This window comes from Astatotilapia calliptera, chromosome 22 (assembly GCF_964374335.1).
Source record: "Astatotilapia calliptera chromosome 22, fAstCal68.1, whole genome shotgun sequence".
In the NCBI taxonomy this organism is placed as follows: domain Eukaryota; kingdom Metazoa; phylum Chordata; class Actinopteri; order Cichliformes; family Cichlidae; genus Astatotilapia; species Astatotilapia calliptera.
Genome location: NC_137442.1, coordinates 17902398 through 17922724, shown reverse-complemented (window position 1 = coordinate 17922724; position 20327 = coordinate 17902398). Strand labels below are relative to the sequence as shown.

Genomic DNA, 20327 nt, shown 5'->3' with positions numbered 1-20327 from the left:
TAGTCATTCGTGACTGCGCTACACACCGAAAGCAACGTTCTGAAAAGCGTCATAATTCAGTTACAAGAAACGTTGAAGTTTCATAAATGCATACCTTTGCCTAATAACAAAGGCATAAATGTGTTTGTTTGCCCCCCCGCCCGTTATATCAGTTGCACGGAAGTAGCTGGCAACGCAAGTAATCCGGGCGCTACAGCTTTAAGCAGCTGCGCGCGCTCCCGCGGACGGCAATCAGTTTCTGGCAGACAATCACTTTTTGGCACAACACCGGCACGCCGTTCGTTTTCAATGTTTTGAAGCAGGGCTTGCAAAGCGTTTTCTAAAGGCTGTAGGGGGTCGATCGGTGGGGCTATATGATCAACGTCTCTGTTCAATTCTGCCACGGCTTCCAACAAAGCGTCAGGAATGCTGCGTTCTTCCGACATGATTTTCTTTATTTCTTAATTCACAGACTTTTACATGTGTATGCTTTTACTTTGCATCCCTTTACTTTACAGATCATTGTGTCGATATATTGATGCATATGCACAGACTGTTATGGCGTACATGAAAGCGAGGTCTCCAAGGATTCTCTTCTTATGACGTAGCCGTCGACCTGTAAGAAAAGACAGACAGAATGTATTTTTAAAACATACATTTTTTATAGAGCGGAGAAGTTTATTAATACAACATAATTATTTATTAGGGTCGATTCATCCCCCGTCAATTACCTCTCAGTCTCCTGAGAGGAGGAGGAGCTCTGGACGATTCCTCCTCCGCCTGATTTTCTGTATCGGTCTCTGTCGAGAAATAAAACAGAAGAGAGAAAAGTTTTAAGAAAACAAATTGTGTCTCTCCTCCTTCCTATTTTTGAGAATGAAAAACTTTTATTTACCTCGCTCCTCCATCCGATTGTCTGTAGCGGGGGTTTGAATAGGTATATTCTCAATCTCGGCTGTCGAGAAATAAAACAAAAAGAAAAAGATTTTTTAAAAAAACAACTTTCTAGCACACTTTATACCACTCCAAGTCGGGAGGGGCGGTATAGCATACTCGGCTTTTCGAATACGTTATTTTGTAGAAAAATTGATTACCTTCGGTTTTAAAACTTATTTCTCCGCAGTTCTCCTGGTATGCGGAGACGAAAATAACGTCGTCTTCTTGTTCTTCTTTTCGCTGCGGCGGCGGCGGAGGTTCTGCGGGGAGGATGGCGTCTAAATCGCCTCGGAAAACGGCCGGATTTATGCTGCTACTCACCGCGCTATCGATAGCTTCTGTAAGTAACAGAGTTTCGTTAAAAAAAGTCTATCTAAACTTATTTAAAAAATGATATATACTTATTTAATCGCACCGTAGTCCACTTGCGTGAAATCATTGATGTAGAAATCAAAAAGAAAGTAATCAAATTATTGACATCTCTGTTGATATATAATTTAAAGTCGTAAAGAAAAAAAGACTTACCGGGGTGAGGTACGAATACTTCTGGCGAGATGGCCCTGGCGCTCTGATCGGCGGTGTTGTTTGAACGGAATGCTGACATAATATTCTCGGATGCTTCCTCGCGATTGGTAGAACTGTCACAGTAGGGTTTGAGCAGATAATGGCTCTTTTAACTCCCCTCTCTCATTTTATCCTCGTCTAGCGAGGCATCTGTTTTTTCGCTGCATCTGTATTGTCAGTTAGAGAGGGGTTTTTTTTCTTCTCATCCTTCGGGTCTCTGTTTTTTGTGTGTGTGTGTGTGTGTGTGTGTGTGCAGTCGGGAGAGTTGGGGTGTCCAATTTCCTTTTTTGGGAGGGCTGTCTGTTTTCCACATTCTGCAACGGTAAAATACGACTTAGAGGCGGATATTTGTTTTACTTTATGGGCAACAGTTGTTCTTGCTCGCCTCCTGTTGACAAAACTGACCTCATGGTTTAAACTCGACTCTGAGAAAAAAAAACTCTTTCCCACAGAGGGGGGTGCTTTAATAAACTTATTCGAATATGAGCTTTTTTTTCCCACTAAGGCTTATTTTATGGGGAGATGTACGAAATTATTTACCGGGTTACAAGCAATGATAATATCGGCTGTTGACTCCTCAGCGTCATCATTTTCATTTTCTGTCTATTGAGAAAACCCATTGTAAAAGTAATGAAGAAAAAAACTCTACCGCTGTCTCATTCCTCCTTGACCCGCGGTGTGTGTGTGTGTGTGAGAAACAAGATCGCCTGTCACGGCAATTATGGTTTGTTTTTCAGTCCCTTGTAAAAGGGACTCTCAAAAGGAAAAGTAGTATTCAAAGAAAAGTATTCACTAAGGGATATTTATTCATTTTTACACGGGAGAGAGATAATCCCATACAGTTTATGACAAAATTTAATCCGAAGTGATTGATGGCCCTAATCACGACCTTTTGACCTCCCCCCCCCTCCCCCCCGGAAGTGTGTAATGAGCGTGACAAATCGCATCCGGAGAAGGGGGGGGGGGGGGGGGTGAATCCCGGAAGCGCGCCATCTGTTGTTGGGAAAAAAAAGTTTTTAGAGGGAGGGTCTGCAGCAGGGGAGGAGAATAAAAAGCAGAGAGGAGGAGTCCGTCACAATTTCTAAGTCACAGACACACAGGATGGATTTCCTTCTGCAGCCCAGCAGCGCTCCTGTGTCCGATGAGATCTGCTCTCCCAAAGAAGAAGGCTTTGAATATGACATATTCAAATACAGCATATTTACTATGGAAGGCCTCGATCCTACCGGAAATACTCCGGAAGTGTCTAGTCATTTTCAGACCTGATGCGTCATGTTCCCTAAGCACAGCGGTGATGCAGCAGATGATTCTGTGATGTATAGAGAGACAGAGCGGCAGCTAGTTTTCCGCAAACTCATAGTCTGAATTCTGTTTCAATATTATGACAATTTTCTCTGTTTTTTTTTACAATAGCGGGTGTAATTTTACTTTCTTAAGCTGCACCGGCGTTTGTAATGGAAATAAAGAGTGACTTCCTGTAGAGATTTCAATAGTATTTTATTTTCCTATAATACAGACGCTGTAAAAAACCTTTAAGATACACCATAGCTTGTGATGAAAAGAAGAACTTTCTATCCGCTTGTAACCTACAGGCTGCCTATGTGTAAAAAACGAATAAATATCCCTTAGTGAATACTACTTTTCCTTTTGAGAGACTGAAAAACAAACCATAATTGCAGCGACAGGCGATCTTGTTTCACACACACACACACACACACACACACACACACACACACACACACACACACACACACACACACACACACACACCCACACCCACACCCACCGCGGGTACTTTTACAATGGGTTTTCTCAATAGATAGAAAATGATGACGTTGAGGAGTCAACAGCCGATATTATCATTGCTTGTAACCCGGTAAATAATTTCGTACATCTCCTCCCCTAAAATAAGCCTTAGCGGAAAAAAAAGCTCATATTCGAATAAGTTTATTAAAGCACCCCCCTCTGTGGGAAAGAGTCAACCATGAGGCGAGTTTTGTCAACAGCAATTGTCCATTTGGTAAAACAAATATCCGCCTCTAAGTCGTATTTTACCGTTGCAGAATGTGGAAAACAGACGGCCCTCACAGGAGGCACCCAGGGGCCCACCTCACACACCATAGTTAAAATATTTAAATTTCAACTAAATTTGTAGTAATGATCGGATTTCCTCACTTATCTACACCACACTCCTTGTCCTTGATTTCTTATCGTTTCTTATCGTTCCTCTGTCCCTTAATAGAAACCACATATATAGAAACTATCCTCCCTTTCAGTTGTCTTTTGCACTTCCATATCGCAAAGCAGTTACTGTAGGTTATTTTCTGCTTATGCATTAATGTAATTAATTAACTTATTTATCCTTAAGTAAGGTAATGACTTGAGTTCTAATGCTTTTTGTCTCTTGAGTTAGCTGTCAATGTGGGATTTTTTTCCCCTTTTGTCCAGTTAAAGCTGCCTTTCATTCTTCAACACAGCTTAAACTCTAATAGGTAAGCTTTCTTGTAATTTCTTAGTTCTGCAGTCTTCTTGAAAGATATCCGAGACTCTTCTTTGGATGCTGGCTGCCTTTTGTTTTGTTTTCTGTCAAGATGATCCCACACTGCTTCGATTATCTTGAGGTTCGAACCCTGGAGAGATCAATCCATGACTGATGCGTTGTTTCATCCAGGCATACTTTGACTACATTGGCAGTATGTTTGCGATCATTGTCGTACTGAAAAATGAAGTTGAAGCCAATCAGACACTACGTGGTAATACATGGTCGATCAAAATCTGGTGGAACTTTTCTACATTCATAATTTGATTAATTTGGATAAGAGCTCCAACAACACTGGCTGAAATCCAGCCTCAAAGCACGGTAGAGTATCCACGCTGTGTTAAAGACGGCTATAGACATTCACTGTTGTATCTCTCTTCGGACCTCTTCCATGCATATTTCAAATTTGGATTCATTACTCCATAAGACATATTACAGCTGATTTCTTTTTCCAGTCAATTTCTTGTGTAATTTGGCACACCTCAGCCTTATTTTTCTCTGTTCTCCTTCCTTAAGAATGGCTTATTAACAGCCACCCTTCCAACTCAGATAACTTTTGATGAGGTTTCATGAAATGTTTACAGCACTTGAGTTACTCGCCACGGCCATCCTAAATGCTAAAAACACTAAACTTTAATTCTAAATTACGTAATTAACGTTAACCAGAAAAAACAAGCCAAAGTCGAAATGTTGCTGAGCTGACCTGTGGTATGCTATGTCTTCTAAAGCACGTATAATGTAAACAGAACTGGTCTTTGCACAGAAGCCTGTGGAGCTTCATAATTAACCTCAGTGTGTGAAGAGGACTCTCCATTTAATAATAGCTGTAATAAAATGTTCTGGCCGACGGTGTTAAACGCTGCACTTGGGTCTAGCAGGGAAGATTTCAACTTTTCAATATGAATGAAGGCTGCAAACTGATTAGATTAATGTCTGATGATCTTTTCTGTGCTTCTTCAAGTTTGTAACACCAAACATATTAAAGGATGATGTAAGGCTCACAGGAAGAGTTTAATTAGACACACATTTACTATTTTCTTTATACTCTTTCTTTCTTGACATGTTTAATATGATTACTATCAGAGGAGAAAATGAACCTTGTGTAGTCTAAAAACTTTTTTATTTAATCAAACTGTAATGTTGTTGAACTCTGACGGACGTGTCTTTTAATCTTGTCAACAAATCCTTAATCATCTAAATCTGCCATTTATCATCTTGTAAAATGTTCCCTCTGCTTCTGTTGCACATCTCCCCGGACACTCTCTGCTTCACCAGCCCTGTGCAGGTGGTCCAACCCCTGCCTGCCTCCTTAAACTGGGGTGTTTAAATCTCTTTACCTCTGTTGTGAACTTCACACAAAGTTTGTGGTAACAAAATCAAACTGACGAGGATCTCGTTTGAAAAACACACACACTCACGAGACAAAATAAAAACAGACTGCTCAAAGCAAAAGCAGAGCCCTCACAGCTGGTAGTACAAACACAGTGACAACATGCGTATTAGATACCCTCAGTGCCAAAAGCATAAATATGAAAAAATGTGATCACCAAGAATATCCTAAAAATGGCATTGAGGTGCGTGTTACAGTAAAGAAAAAAAAAAAGTAGCCAAATTTTCATCGGAAAATGTTGAATTTTAGTAAAAACAATGCTCTGTAGTTTGATACTGTCGTTACAGACAAAGCAGATGTTTAAAGCCTTTGGACGCACATTTGAAATGCACTCATTCTCCTTATCAGCTGGAAACATTAAAGCCGTAAAATGACTTTTTCAAACGGATAAAAACTATTGAACAGCAGCAATGTTGAGCCTGTTCCAAAATTTGAATGTACATGTGTTGAAGGTGCGGGTCTTGTTGAATTATTAAACATACTTTCTTTAATTTTTCGAGCCACAAAAACAACAACTTTTAATTTTCTTCTGCTTGAGTCTCGGCCTCGGGTAGCTCTACTTATCATTGCTCAGTCAGTCGTCTGTTTGTGCTACTTTTTTTCAAGGAGCAGTGGATTATTGGTAAGGGTGACTTTATGTGTTTAGCTACTTAAGTGGAAGTACTGTGGAAAGTTTTACCTTACATACATAGATCTACCAGTACAGCTTCTGAGGTAACTGTTTACAAAATGTTATAATCGATTCAAAGGTTCTTTGCAATTTTACATTGATAAACATTATCCTTAACACATTTGGCCCACATAAAGTACTATGGCCATCACACGGTCATTTAGAATTGTTTAAATAACTCGTGTCTTAAGTCCTTCCATCAAACAGAAAATTAAAAAAAAAAAAAACATGGTTCACTTTTACATCACAAAATGTTAGAAATATAAGCCGTTCATAACAACCTGAAAGGCTGGGAGTTTAAAATGCAAACCGATGGAAGCAGAAGTAGAAGACTATAATGTCTCAGAGCACACGGTGTCTATTAATGTGTAGACATGTATAAATAAGAGCTTAATAAAGATGCTTAATTTCTTAAGAAATAAACAGGTGGAGTGATCTTTATCAAAAGTGGATGTTGCATCTGTGGCTAAACCCCTGTACCCAAAAAAACTTTAAAAATCTACTGTGTGTGAGGCTGTGTAAGTAAAGCTTGCCCTTCACACCTGCGTGTAATAAACCATTTGTTGGGGGGTTGTGGATTTGGCACCTCAGCATTGTGAAAGTGGGGAAACATGTTTCTGGCTGTGCATAAGATTCCTCCTTACAACTTAGAATCTCAGTTCTAAATGAAATTCAGATGTTTTTTTAAGTATGGCTAATGTATTAATTGACTTCTAAGGCACACACACACACACACACACACACACACACACACACACACACACACACACTCAACTCCACTCACTCACCTGGAGGATCAACACTCAGGCTAATGATGCTGATGTGGTTATTGCTCTGGGGAGTTAGCAGGTGAGCTAAATCATGTGTAACATGTGAATTTCCTGAGTGTGGCATTAATAAAGTCTGTGTCTATGTCAAAGCTGACGTTTAAATTCCTTTTTAAATTTACCAACATTTCTGATTTGCGGTTAAGACTGTGACATGTTTTCACCATTTGAAAGCCAGAAGAGTGATCACTCTTGAAGCCTGGTTGCTGCAGAATACTAGGACTACTAGTACTAGTTCTAGTACTACTGCTACTCCACAAAGCACATTGTTCAGGAATTTCACAAATTTGCTTACGTCTAATGTGTTGGCTTACAGGTAAACTTGTTTTGCAGATGGATAGGTTGAAAACTTCCAGCATCACATAATGTTTTCCGATCAGTAGGTTTGGAGTAAAAAAGAACTGGACATATATTTGTCTTCTTTGGGCTACTTTTATGTCAAGAAAGTTAACTTATTTAGAACTGTGATCAAGGATAACACATAAACCCTTGCAAATGTGATGGTAAAAGAGTCTAACATCTAGGTGTTACATGGTGTTGCAGGTGATAAAGATCCATAAACTACTTCCATTTGTTTAGAGGTGATTGCCAGTTTTGTTGGGATTTTTAGAGATACAGAGATCCTGTTCTGCTTTACTTAAAAAAAAAAAAAAGGATTTTCAGAGCTGTTGATATATTAATCAGTGTTCATAGAAACATGGATCAACCCTGTTTTGACAGTGAGAGTGTTACATTGTGACAGTTTCCATAAAAGTCTGCAAATTCTCTGAACAGGTAGCCATGAAGCAGCCATTTTTTTAAAAGATTAATTAAACTTAATATTATTTGTATGGCCATATCACAACAACAGCATAGCCTTAAACCAGGTTTGGAGTAAAGAGAACTGGACATATAGTTTCTTTTTTGGGTTACTTTGAAGTGAAGAAAGTTAACTTGTTTAGAACTGTGATCAAGGATAACACGTAAAACGTTGAACGTTTCAATATAAAAAGTGTACAAACTCCAGAAAAGTGGCAACTGAGGTGGCAAAATTGCAGGCAATTTTCACTTAAGTAGAAGTACAGCTGCTAGTGTCAAAAACACTCGAGTAAAAGCTTGATAAAGTATCGGGTCAGAAATGTGCTCAAATTGAGGAAGTCAAAGTAGTAACCTAACTGAAACTTGTGCTATAATAAAAAAATAAAATAATATTAGTAGATAGGACTACAAACTTAGTCTGGTGGTAAAAGGCACAAAGGCCTCAGGGGGACATTTGGCAGCCAGGGTTAGAGCTCAGACACCTGGAGCCTGGGGGTTGGGGCTAACAACACTGACTGGTAAAAGAATCTAACATCCAAGTGTTACATGGTGTTGCAGGTGACAAAAAGCCATAAACCACTGTTTAGAGGTTGTTGTGGAAGTTTTCTGTTTAATAAAGCCTGCAGACAAGCGATGAGCGGTAGCTACCATTCTTTAATCAAGACAAAGAACAGAAATCAAGCTTGGTGAGGGACTGCCATCGCTGGGGCAGAGGGTGAGCAGAGTCTCTCACTGAGCCTAGCATGGCTCTCAGTTTTGTCTTTCCCGCAAAGAAAGTTTCACACTGCCTTGCTATCTTTTACAGTGGAGAAAAGACAAAAAGACTCTTCCTGTGGAGTTGTCTGCTTCCCCCCAACTTCCTTACCAGACCCCACTATCTGTTAAACTGTTTAAATGGAGTGTGAGGCAGACATGCTAAAACAGTGACCTAAAAGCATTACCAATAAACAATGGGATCAATACATAAATGAAAGAAATGCAGCTGATAAAAAAGCCATAAACTACTTTCATTTGTTTAGTGGTGATTGCCAGTTTAGTTGGGTTTTTTTGAGACACAGAGAGTGAGAGATCCTGTCCTACATTACTTTAAAAAAGAAGATATTTTCAGAGCTGTTGATATATGAAGCTCTGAGCATTGAGTGTTGCATTGTGAGAGTTTCAGTAAAAAGCCTGCAAATTATTGCATTTATACTGGAGAGCAAAGAAAAATTAAATTCTACTTGTACTATGGAAAATCAGTTTCATAAAAGCTACATAAACAGAGCTGAAGAAGACTGCGTTTGTAAAACTAGCGGTAACGTGTGAGAATTATAAGTTATAAGACTGTTTCTGCTATCAATACAATTTGTGTTGTTAATCCTAAATGATTCACGGTGACAACATCATAAGAACAAGGTCATTTTACTCCACACACACACATTTGGAAAATCACATAGTTTGACCATAAAAATTCCCAGAATAATTAGTATTTGAGATTGCTGAAGCAACATCACTAAAGAAAAATATCCTTGCATGTCACTTTCGTTTAAAAATATAAAAAATGTGAAGTTTTTTTTTTGTAAAACATAAAAACAACAAAACTTAAGACCTTAAGAATCTCCTTATGAATGTTGTGAATATCTAGATCATTGGTGTTTGGATTTGAGGGTCAACAGGGCGAACACTGAGGCTGGGTATTAGAAATACAACATGGCAACATGAGACATGTTAACTCTGAGAACACTAACATCTAGATTAAGGTGTGAGAGGTAAATACATAACAGAAGCTAAAAAGGAGTTGCTTGTCTCTAGATTAGTTAAAATAAATTGAAAATAAACTGATTTGAACACGTTTGATGCATTATACAAAAAAAGGTTCATGATATAGTTCACATGATCTAAGCAAGAGTGACTCGGAATCTCAAATGTTAAAGTACACTTACTGATTGTACTTTTACTACATGAGCTAATGTAGATGCTCTAAAAGCACGCTGGCTGAAAAAGAACCACACGTTTGGAGAAACTGTGCTGTAACTTCTCATACTGTGAAGTTTTCTGACAAAAGTGAATTGAAAACTTATGCTGTACAGTTTACTAAGGGGTCCTTTGCTGGGCCATGTGCAATTACACAAAAGAACAAGTTAAATTTCACCATAACACTGACTGGAGAAAAGCCAAATTGGGATTCTAATTGAGATTACAACTGAAATCAGTGCTGTGATAGTTAGTTTAAGATCACAACCTGATTTAAAACACAGTCTAACATCAACATTCTTGCCCCTGAAAATAGGTCAGGATGGCCGAAAAATGTACTTTAAAAATGAGATTTTCTTTTTGTTTCATTGGAACAGTAAAGTACCATTACAAAGAAATGAGTACACCTTTGTAGATATCACTGATATGGAGTTTTTCATGTTTTACATACAGACTTTCTCATTTAAACCATGGTGACTTAAAAGTTTAGCAGCAAGACACTTGTTTCCTTTGTTCCATCAAACATTTCTTTCAGCCATCTGTGTTTATCAGAGCGATATGTGACTAATTTTTTATTGAATCACCAGAAAGTACACAAATACAAGATTAAATATTTTATTTATTTATCAAAAGATACATAATTACACATTGATACAATGAATAAGGTGTCTATAAAAATTACACATGGTGTAAGAAAAACATTATAACATACACATAAGTGTTTTAAGATAATCTGACATACTTTAAAAGCATAAGAATAAAAGTTTTTTTTTTTTAAAAAAAATCATGTTCTTTGATGATCACATTACATGTATCACATTTTTTAAAGCATAACGTAGGGTGTTCACAAAAACAGTTTTATGATTACTTTTTCCACAGTGCTTGTATGCCTCTTGCAAAACTATGTACTTATCACCATATGACATAATAACTCACGATTATGCAAGACCAGCCATGAAATGTCCGTCGCTTCATTACAATCATTTGTCCCCGCTGCTGCCCTCAGACCCAGTCTTCTGTACTGTGGGGTAAAATTGCTTTTTTGGTGGTTCATAAAAAATATCTCAAAAAGCGATGTTAGTGAGGGGACCAGAAACACTGGGTTGCAGAGCAGTTGGTAAGGACTTGTATATTTCTGGAGAGTCTGCAAAAGCTGTCTTGCTCGTGCTCCTGATTGGATATGTGGAGCCCGGCTCTGATATCTCACTGGTGGCAGCTAAAGGTAGGCATGCCTTGGAGGCGGAGTTGGTCTCGGGCGCAATCTTTCAAACGAGCCTCACGGCATTTACCTCAGGCCGGAAACAACATCCGGTCACTCGCGGTCAAAATCCACGCAGAGCTGGTGTTTCGCAGGGATCAGGTTAACACATCTGGGTCTAAAAATATAAAGAAAAACAAAAAGAGTTTTAAAACACGCAAACTAGCAAAATATCAAATAACATAACAATAACAAGATGATATGAGATACCTGATGAGGCCATGATAGGTGATGTAGACATGTAATGTATAAACTTTTACGGGAGTTAAAAGTGGAGCTTATATATATTTTAAAGTGTATTGTACGTGGGATAGGCTCCAGCGCACCGCGCGAGCCTAAGAAAAGGATAAGTGGAGGCGAATGGATGGATGGATGGTGTATTGTACCTGTTACAAACCATTGTGATATTTATTTATTTTTTTAAATGAAAGGATTGACAGAATGGTAAAAAGGAAAATGCAAAAATGTAGTTAGAGAGGAAGATTAACACTTACCGAATGATATGCGGATAAGGAAAGAGACGCAAGTTGCTGTTGAAATCGGCCGCTCCCTATGCGAACTCGCAAGCAGTCTGAGCGGCGCCAGTTGTTGATACGTCTGAAGTCAGATGTCTTCTGGGGGTTCGAAGATAGTCTTAACCTCAGCGGGAGATCGTAAAATCAGACCTGGAGTGGATTGGCTAACCGGGGTGCGAAGGGAGCGGTGCAAGGGTTATGTGATTGGCAGCGGGGCGCAGTGAGGCGGAGTTGGTCTAAGGGGGGAATTTTCAAACGAGGTAAGCAGCGCATTAGGGAGCAGAGCGGGGAGCGAACAAGCAGGAAAAAATTGTGCTCTGCAAGAAGTTGTGGATCGGAGATTAAGAGCGAGGTAGAACTTAGAGTGTGCGTTGAATTTTAGAGCTTGCTAGTAAGAGGGAAGTTTTTGAAGGAAAAAAGAATAAGGATTTTCCCTGTTATCGAATATAAGGTTTTTGGGAATAGAGGGGTAGCTAACAAGTTATTCTAGGGGTTTTGGAGAAATCGCGGAGAAATTTTTAAAAGGAGTTTTGGCTTTGTTTGGCTGAGCATGAAGGGAGCCGCGGGGCGCTGAATTTGAGAAAAAAGACTAAGGATTTTTTCAGGATTTCCCCTGTTATCGAATATAAGGTTTTGGGAATAGAGGGGGTACCCTAACAAGTTATTGTAGGGTTTTGGAGAAATCGCGGAGGGTTTTTTAAGGAGTTTTCCCTGCTTATGCATCTAAGGAGGGTTAGGGGATCGCGAGTATGAGTTTTATTCTAAATCTACAAATGCATATAAATCGAAATAAAGTTTTCCCCCAAGGCATGCAGCATGTGTTTGTGGCCATACTGAACGTTACAAAAGCACAAGTTTAACTAAACATTTTTAATATGGTTTAATACATTTTTAAACACATGAGCACGGAGCCCGAGAGAGCACGGTCCGGAGACACGGGCGCGCCCCCGCGCCCAGACACACAGCCTCGGGCGCGCGCGGGCGCGCGCACACACACTGACCCGCCACCAGATGGCGTTTTTTGAGCATAAAAAAATTAAAATAAAAATTTAATTGCTTAAAGAAATAAAAGAATGCTATTTTTTGATATATAAGAAACTTTCTAAATAATCAATTATATTTTTATGAATATCATATTTTTATGAATATCATATTTTTATTACTTAATTACTTCCTACTTCCGGAGCTCATGAATAATTTAATTACTTCCGGACTTCCGGAGCTCATGAATAATTAATGAGCTCCGGAAGTAACCTGTCACTTTTTTTGACGAAAGGGGTATAATATCACTCTCTTATGTTTGTCATGCAATTAAAAATTCAAAAATATAATTTTTAAATCAGTAACTTTGCAAATTTAGCGCGGACCCTCACCCCTCCCTCCGGCTCCCACGGCCCCGCTGTCACCGTAAGACTCATACTCTTCCCCCACGTATGCTGCTATTTCCCCGCGCCCCAATAATTCTTGTCCTTTTTCTGTTGCAGCCTCCCACAGTCCCGTTTTCGGCATTCCTGCGCGACTCATCTCCCGGTCCCTTGGTTTCTCGAGTTTCACGCGTGTTTTCCTTCTACCCTCCCGGGACACCTTCAGTTAAAATAAAGTTTATTTTCTCGTACTCCTGTGTGTGTTGGCTCTGCTTCTGGGTCCAGCTTGTGCGCTGAACTTTGGTTCGTGACACTAATAGTTTTAAATAGAGCACCACAAACAACAGGTATTCCTTTAGAAATAAACTTTTCTTGTGTTACTTCTAAAAACTACAGATTCTTAACTCTGCAACAGTTAGACAGAGTTGGTTACAGTTAGGCCCTCAACAGTCAGCAAAACAAGTCATAAAACAATAAAAGAGGCTCCCTTATCAAGAGCATCCCAGCACTGTAGTTCCATTACAATCAGTTTCCTTTATTTTATCTTATCATGTCAGAGGCCAACTGAAACCAAGTCCACCTATATAAAAACACCCCATCAGACACACAGTAGTTTCCTCAGCACTTCACAATTCCCCCCAAGGTATAGCGTTTTAACTTTTTATTTTTTCGGATCCCAGACACAGCGGTGTGAGGTAGTTAGCACACAGTTTGGACGTGTAGAAAACATTGCTTGTTTGGAACACATCAGCAGAGAGGTAGAGTTCATAGCTGTTCATAAGAGTTTAATTTAATCAAACCTCATTTTACGGATCTAAGTGGCTCCTCATCACTAGCCAATTCACCATTTTATTTAAATATCTGAATTTTCGGAATGAGGATCCAAGCGGGACACAGAGGCTGCTTTAACGCACCAGAATGCAAATATAAATAAAAGCCTGACTATCCTGAGAGCCTAGCTGCAGCGAGACCTTTCTTTCACACGGATTCCTGGATGTGCGTCGGATCCGACTTTGCTACCCGCACAGAGCGTTTCTGACAGTCGGGCGCTGCTTATACAATAGAGAAAAGCAACAATACACCGTGTTTCTCTGCTCCAAGGTAAGGATGTCTGTTATACCCAGCGCATAAATGTCTCTGTGTTAACGCTGATTATTCAAACCCTGTTGAAAATGTGACACATTTGTTATCCAAAAACATTTCCTCTAAATTTGCAAAGTTACTGATTTAAAAATTATATTTTTGAATTTTTAATTGCATGACAAACATACAATAGACTCTTGAGCATATTTATATAGCTAAATACACAATGGTATAACCGTGCTAAATAAAAGAGGCCCAAGTACCAAAGCACTCTAATGCAAGCCTCTAAACTGCATGTTGATAAGTACATGAAGCGTACCTCTACAGCTGAAAACAGATTGTATCCATACTTTGAGGATCTGCTGAATTGTTTTTAATGGCACTTTTTTTTTTGATGAACTGCAGATGATGATGAATTCCTCTTTATTGTAGAAACAGTCCCTAAGCTGTTGTTGCTCATACTTACTGAGTTCCCTAGCTACTTCCTTACTATGTCAGTAAACTTTTTGAAAAGGAAGCTGCTGTAGATTTAAAGAAACACCTTAATTGAAGCAAAGGCAAAAAAATTGGAATGAATTTTATGTGACTGTAAAGCCAACAATAAGTGAAAATCCAAAAACGCCTCCAATCCTAATGATCTTCCCCCTCTCTCTCTCTCTGTGTGTGTGTGTGTGTGTGTCCTCACAGAAGGAAGGTCACGACAGGAGCTTTTTTCAATCAGTTTTTACAAGAAGTAGCTCATACAATGGTATAAATGTATTATTTGCGATACTTTATAAATATGAACCTCTAAAGATTTTGAGTTCGTGCACATTGTGAATCAAGAATCTAAATATTTGTATCACAATGATTTCTATAAAAGCATTTTGTTTATGGGGATAATGTGACAAATCTTTTGTGACCCTATTAATGATCAATGGTGATTAAAGAGGAACCCTGGCTCTGGACATTTTCATGACAAGTGACAGCGCAGACAACTACTAACGAGAGAACATGTTTTATCATCATAAACACGGTGATAAGACGCATCGTTAAAGCGTCACTTCAGTAATGTTGACTCATGTTTTTAATAATGACTTTAAAACACTAAACTCTAATTTCTGTGGTTATTTTAAGTTTACAGAATATAACATGTGGTAAGACGACGAGTTTTACTTCTCATGTTATGTGTATCTATTTATCATGTATGCTACTTTGCTCTGTGGACTGTAAAATGTTTCATTGTGTTCATGAAATAAACCAGACTTTCACTGTCTGCATCTTTTACTGTTTTTCTGCTTTTGTTCACTCCAAGTTTGACAAAACCTACAGATATCCAGAGTTAACTCACTAACAATGTGGAGCAGTCTCAGTGTATTTAGCTGCTTTTTCCCTGAACACAACCAATCGAGAGAAACGCCTGTAGGCCTCACTTTGGTCATTTTGAACGCTGAAGGAGATTTGTTCAATAGACACCTTATACTAGTGTTTCCTGCACTTAATCCATCACTACTATGTTCTATATAAATCCAGATTCCTTTTATAGTTTGCAGTGAAATTTGTTAAACCGTTGCTTAATGGGACAGAAGTACAAGTCGCTCTTTACTAACACATTTGTAGATGAGTTTAATGCTGAACAACACAGCTAGCAGTCTCACACACTCTTTAGGTTTTTCAAGTTATGTGTGTAAGGGTTTAGTCTATCAAACCTTACCCTTTTCTCCTCAGTATCACAACAGTATGACTCCCAAAGTACGGCTCAGTAAACAACCTATGACTCTAAAGCCAGAACAGAAAGATACAGTTGGAAGATGAATGATTGCGTTTTTATGATGTGTAGTAAAACGACCCCCTCTTCTTCTTCTCTGTGTTGTTCTTGTGTGTGTGTGTGTGTGTGTGTGTGTGTGTGTGTGTGCGCCTTAGAAGTCAATTAATACATTAGCCATACTTAAAAAAACATCTGAATTTCATTTAGAACTGAGATTCTAAGTTGTAAGCAGAAATCTTATGCACAGCCAGAAACATGTTTCCCCACTTTCACAATGCTGAGGTGCCAAATCCACAACCCCCAACAAATGGTTTATTACACGCAGGTGTGAAGGGCAAGCTTTACTTACACAGCCTCACACACAGTAGATTTTTAAAGTTTTTTTGGGTACAGGGGTTTAGCCACAGATGCAACATCCACTTTTGATAAAGATCACTCCACCTGTTTATTTCTTAAGAAATTAAGCATCTTTATTAAGCTCTTATTTATACATGTCTACACATTAATAGGCACCGTGTGCTCTGAGACATTATAGTCTTCTACTTCTGCTTCCATCGGTTTGCATTTTAAACTCCCAACCTTTCAGGTTGTTATGAACGGCTTATATTTCTAACATTTTGTGATGTAAAAGTGAACCATGTTTTTTTTTTTTTAATTTTCTGTTTGATGGAAGGACTTAAGACACGAGTTATTTAAACAATTCTAAATGACCGTGTGATGGCCATAGTACTTTATGTGGGCCAAATGTGTTCAGGATCATGTTTATCAATGTAAAATTGCAAAGAACCTTTGAATAGATTATAACATTTTGTAAACAGATACCTCAGAAGCTGTACTGGTAGATCTATGTATGTAAGGTAAAACTTTCCACAGTACTTCCACTTAAGTAGCTAAACACATAAAGTCACCCTTACCAATAATCCACTGCTCCTTGAAAAAAAGTAGCACAAACAGACGACTGACTGAGCAATGATAAGTAGAGCTACCCGAGGCCGAGACTCAAGCAGAAGAAAATTAAAAGTTGTTGTTTTTGTGGCTTGAAAAATTAAAGAAAGTATGTTTAATAATTCAACAAGACCCGCACCTTCAACACATGTACATTCAAATTTTGGAACAGGCTCAACATTGCTGCTGTTCAATAGTTTTTATCCGTTTGAAAAAGTCATTTTACGGCTTTAATGTTTCCAGCTGATAAGGAGAATGAGTGCATTTCAAATGTGCGTCCAAAGGCTTTAAACATCTGCTTTGTCTGTAACGACAGTATCAAACTACAGAGCATTGTTTTTACTAAAATTCAACATTTTCCGATGAAAATTTGGCTACTTTTTTTTTTCTTTACTGTAACACGCACCTCAATGCCATTTTTAGGATATTCTTGGTGATCACATTTTTTCATATTTATGCTTTTGGCACTGAGGGTATCTAATACGCATGTTGTCACTGTGTTTGTACTACCAGCTGTGAGGGCTCTGCTTTTGCTTTGAGCAGTCTGTTTTTATTTTGTCTCGTGAGTGTGTGTGTTTTTCAAACGAGATCCTCGTCAGTTTGATTTTGTTACCACAAACTTTGTGTGAAGTTCACAACAGAGGTAAAGAGATTTAAACACCCCAGTTTAAGGAGGCAGGCAGGGGTTGGACCACCTGCACAGGGCTGGTGAAGCAGAGAGTGTCCGGGGAGATGTGCAACAGAAGCAGAGGGAACATTTTACAAGATGATAAATGGCAGATTTAGATGATTAAGGATTTGTTGACAAGATTAAAAGACATGTCCGTCAGAGTTCAACAACATTACAGTTTGATTAAATAAAAAAGTTTTTAGACTACACAAGGTTCATTTTCTCCTCTGATAGTAATCATATTAAACATGTCAAGAAAGAAAGAGTATAAAGAAAAATAGTAAATGTGTGTCTAATTAAACTCTTCCTGTGAGCCTTACATCATCCTTTAATATGTTTGGTGTTACAAACTTGAAGAAGCACAGAAAAGATCATCAGACATTAATCTAATCAGTTTTCAGCCTTCATTCATATTGAAAAGTTGAAATCTTCCCTGCTAGACCCAAGTGCAGCGTTTAACACCGTCGGCCAGAACATTTTATTACAGCTATTATTAAATGGAGAGTCCTCTTCACACACTGAGGTTAATTATGAAGCTCCACAGGCTTCTGTGCAAAGACCAGTTCTGTTTACATTATACGTGCTTTAGAAGACATAGCATACCACAGGTCAGCTCAGCAACATTTCGACTTTGGCTTGTTTTTTCTGGTTAACGTTAATTACGTAATTTAGAATTAAAGTTTAGTGTTTTTAACATTTAGGATGGCCGTGGCGAGTAACTCAAGTGCTGTAAACATTTCATGAAACCTCATCAAAAGTTATCTGAGTTGGAAGGGTGGCTGTTAATAAGCCATTCTTAAGGAAGGAGAACAGAGAAAAATAAGGCTGAGGTGTGCCAAATTACACAAGAAATTGACTGGAAAAAGAAATCAGCTGTAATATGTCTTATGGAGTAATGAATCCAAATTTGAAATATGCATGGAAGAGGTCCGAAGAGAGATACAACAGTGAATGTCTATAGCCGTCTTTAACACAGCGTGGATACTCTACCGTGCTTTGAGGCTGGATTTCAGCCAGTGTTGTTGGAGCTCTTATCCAAATTAATCAAATTATGAATGTAGAAAAGTTCCACCAGATTTTGATCGACCATGTAATACCACGTAGTGTCTGATTGGCTTCAACTTCATTTTTCAGTACGACAATGATCGCAAACATACTGCCAATGTAGTCAAAGTATGCCTGGATGAAACAACGCATCAGTCATGGATTGATCTCTCCAGGGTTCGAACCTCAAGATAATCGAAGCAGTGTGGGATCATCTTGACAGAAAACAAAACAAAAGGCAGCCAGCATCCAAAGAAGAGTCTCGGATGTCTTTCAAGAAGACTGCAGAACTAAGAAATTACAAGAAAGCTTACCTATTAGAGTTTAAGCTGTGTTGAAGAATGAAAGGCAGCTTTAACTGGACAAAAGGGGAAAAAAATCCCACATTGACAGCTAACTCAAGAGACAAAAAGCATTAGAACTCAAGTCATTACCTTACTTAAGGATAAATAAGTTAATTAATTACATTAATGCATAAGCAGAAAATAACCTACAGTAACTGCTTTGTGATATGGAAGTGCAAAAGACAACTGAAAGGGAGGATAGTTTCTATATATGTGGTTTCTATTAAGGGACAGAGGAACGATAAGAAACGATAAGAAATCAAGGACAAGGAGTGTGGTGTAGATAAGTGAGGAAATCCGATCATTACTACAAATTTAGTTGAAATTTAAATATTTTAACTATGGTGTGTGAGGTGGGCCCCTGGGTGCCTCCTGTGAGGGCTGTCTGTTTTCCACATTCTGCAACGGTAAAATACGACTTAGATTATATTTGTTTTACTTTATGGGCAACAGTTGTTCTTGCTGTTGACAAAACTCGCCTCATGGTTGACTCTGAGAAAAAAAACTCTTTCCCACAGAGGGGAATAAACTTATTTGAATATGAGCTTTTTTCCACTAAGACTTGTTTTTCGGATGTTGACTCCTCATTTTCATTTTCTATCTATTGAGAAAACTTATTGTTAAAGTATTGAAGAAAAAAACTCCTCCTTGGCCCGCGGTGTGTGTGTGTGTGTGTGTGTGTGTGTGTGTGTGTGTGTGTGTGTGTGTGTGTGTGTGTGTGTGTGTGTGTGTGTGTGTGTGTGTGTGTGCCTTCTTGCGAACGCCGTCTGTTTTCCACATTCTGCAACGGTAAAATACGACTTTGAGGCGGATATTTGTTTTACCAAATGGACAATTGCTGTTGACAAAACTCGCCTCATGGTTGACTCTTTCCCACAGAGGGGGGTGCTTTAATAAACTTATTCGAATATGAGCTTTTTTCCACTAAGACTTGTTTTATGGGGAGATGTACGAAATTATTTACCGGGTTACAAGCACTGATAATATCGGCTGTTGACTCCTCATTTTCATTTTCTATCTATTGAGAAAACTTATTGTTAAAGTATTGAAGAAAAAAACTCCTCCTTGGCCCGCGGTGTGTGTGTGTGTGTGTGTGTGTGTGTGTGTGTGTGTGTGTGTGTGTGTGTGTGTGTGTGTGTGTGTGTGTGTGTGTGTGTGTGTGTGTGTGTGTGTGAAACAAGATCGCCTGTCGCTGCAATTATGGTTTGTTTTTCAGTCTCTCAAAAGGAAAAGTAGTATTCACTAAGGGATATTTATTCGTTTTTTACACATAGGCAGCCTGTAGGTTACAAGCGGATAGAAAGTTCTTCTTTTCATCACAAGCTATGGTGTATCTTAAAGGTTTTTTACAGCGTCTGTATTATAGGAAAATAAAATACTATTGAAATCTCTACAGGAAGTCACTCTTTATTTCCATTACAAACGCCGGTGCAGCTTAAGAAAGTAAAATTACACCCGCTATTGTAAAAAAAAAAAAAGAAAAAAAAAAAGAAATACAGAGAAAATTGTCATAATATTGAAACAGAATTCAAACTATGAGTTTGTGGAAAACTAACTGCCGCTCTGTCTCTCTATACAGCACAGAGTCAACTGCTGCTGCATCACCCCTATGCTTCAGGAACCCTCTCTGATCTCCCCCCCCCCCCCCGGCAACCATACCCCTCCCCTCATGCTTATGGAACATGACGCATCAGGTCTGAA

The 20327-nt window shown here is 38.7% G+C and overlaps 1 protein-coding gene and 2 long non-coding RNA genes across 4 annotated transcripts; 1 reads left to right on the top strand and 2 right to left on the bottom strand.

Moving 5' to 3' along the window:
* Nucleotides 1-416: 416 nt before the first annotated feature.
* On the bottom strand, nucleotides 417-1813 carry LOC145423788 (uncharacterized). Of its 2 annotated transcripts, none has more exons than XM_080296606.1 (5): nucleotides 1441-1813; nucleotides 1074-1253; nucleotides 875-934; nucleotides 711-779; nucleotides 417-595 (listed from the first exon to the last, which is right to left on the bottom strand). In XM_080296606.1, exons 1-5 carry the CDS (start codon nucleotides 1517-1519, stop codon nucleotides 492-494), a joined length of 492 nt encoding a protein of 163 aa, XP_080152732.1. In that variant the 5' UTR covers nucleotides 1520-1813; the 3' UTR covers nucleotides 417-491. The 2 variants fall into 2 exon arrangements, with proteins under 2 accessions (XP_080152732.1, XP_080152733.1); XM_080296607.1 differs by having other exon boundaries at nucleotides 1074-1250; nucleotides 1441-1777.
* Nucleotides 1814-10257: 8444 nt separating this feature from the next.
* Nucleotides 10258-11538, bottom strand: LOC145423509 (uncharacterized). Its single transcript, XR_013904566.1, has 2 exons — nucleotides 11409-11538; nucleotides 10258-11032 (listed from the first exon to the last, which is right to left on the bottom strand). It is a non-coding gene; the product is annotated as an uncharacterized LOC145423509 (long non-coding RNA).
* A 1873-nt stretch (nucleotides 11539-13411) lies between these two features.
* Nucleotides 13412-15131, top strand: LOC145423787 (uncharacterized). Its single transcript, XR_013904828.1, has 2 exons — nucleotides 13412-13894; nucleotides 14564-15131. It is a non-coding gene; the product is annotated as an uncharacterized LOC145423787 (long non-coding RNA).
* The last annotated feature ends 5196 nt before the right edge of the window (nucleotides 15132-20327 follow it).

Bases quoted from the DNA above. Each gene is read 5' to 3' on its own strand.
- LOC145423788 (XM_080296606.1), bottom strand. From the start codon at position 1,519: ATGTCAGCATTCCGTTCAAACAACACCGCCGATCAGAGCGCCAGGGCC. The intron at 780-874 runs GTAAATAAAAGT...ATTTCTCGACAG, and splicing joins CAATCGGATGGAGGAGCGAG to AGACCGATACAGAAAATCAG. The intron at 596-710 runs GTAATTGACGGG...CTTTTCTTACAG, and splicing joins TCCTCTCAGGAGACTGAGAG to GTCGACGGCTACGTCATAAG.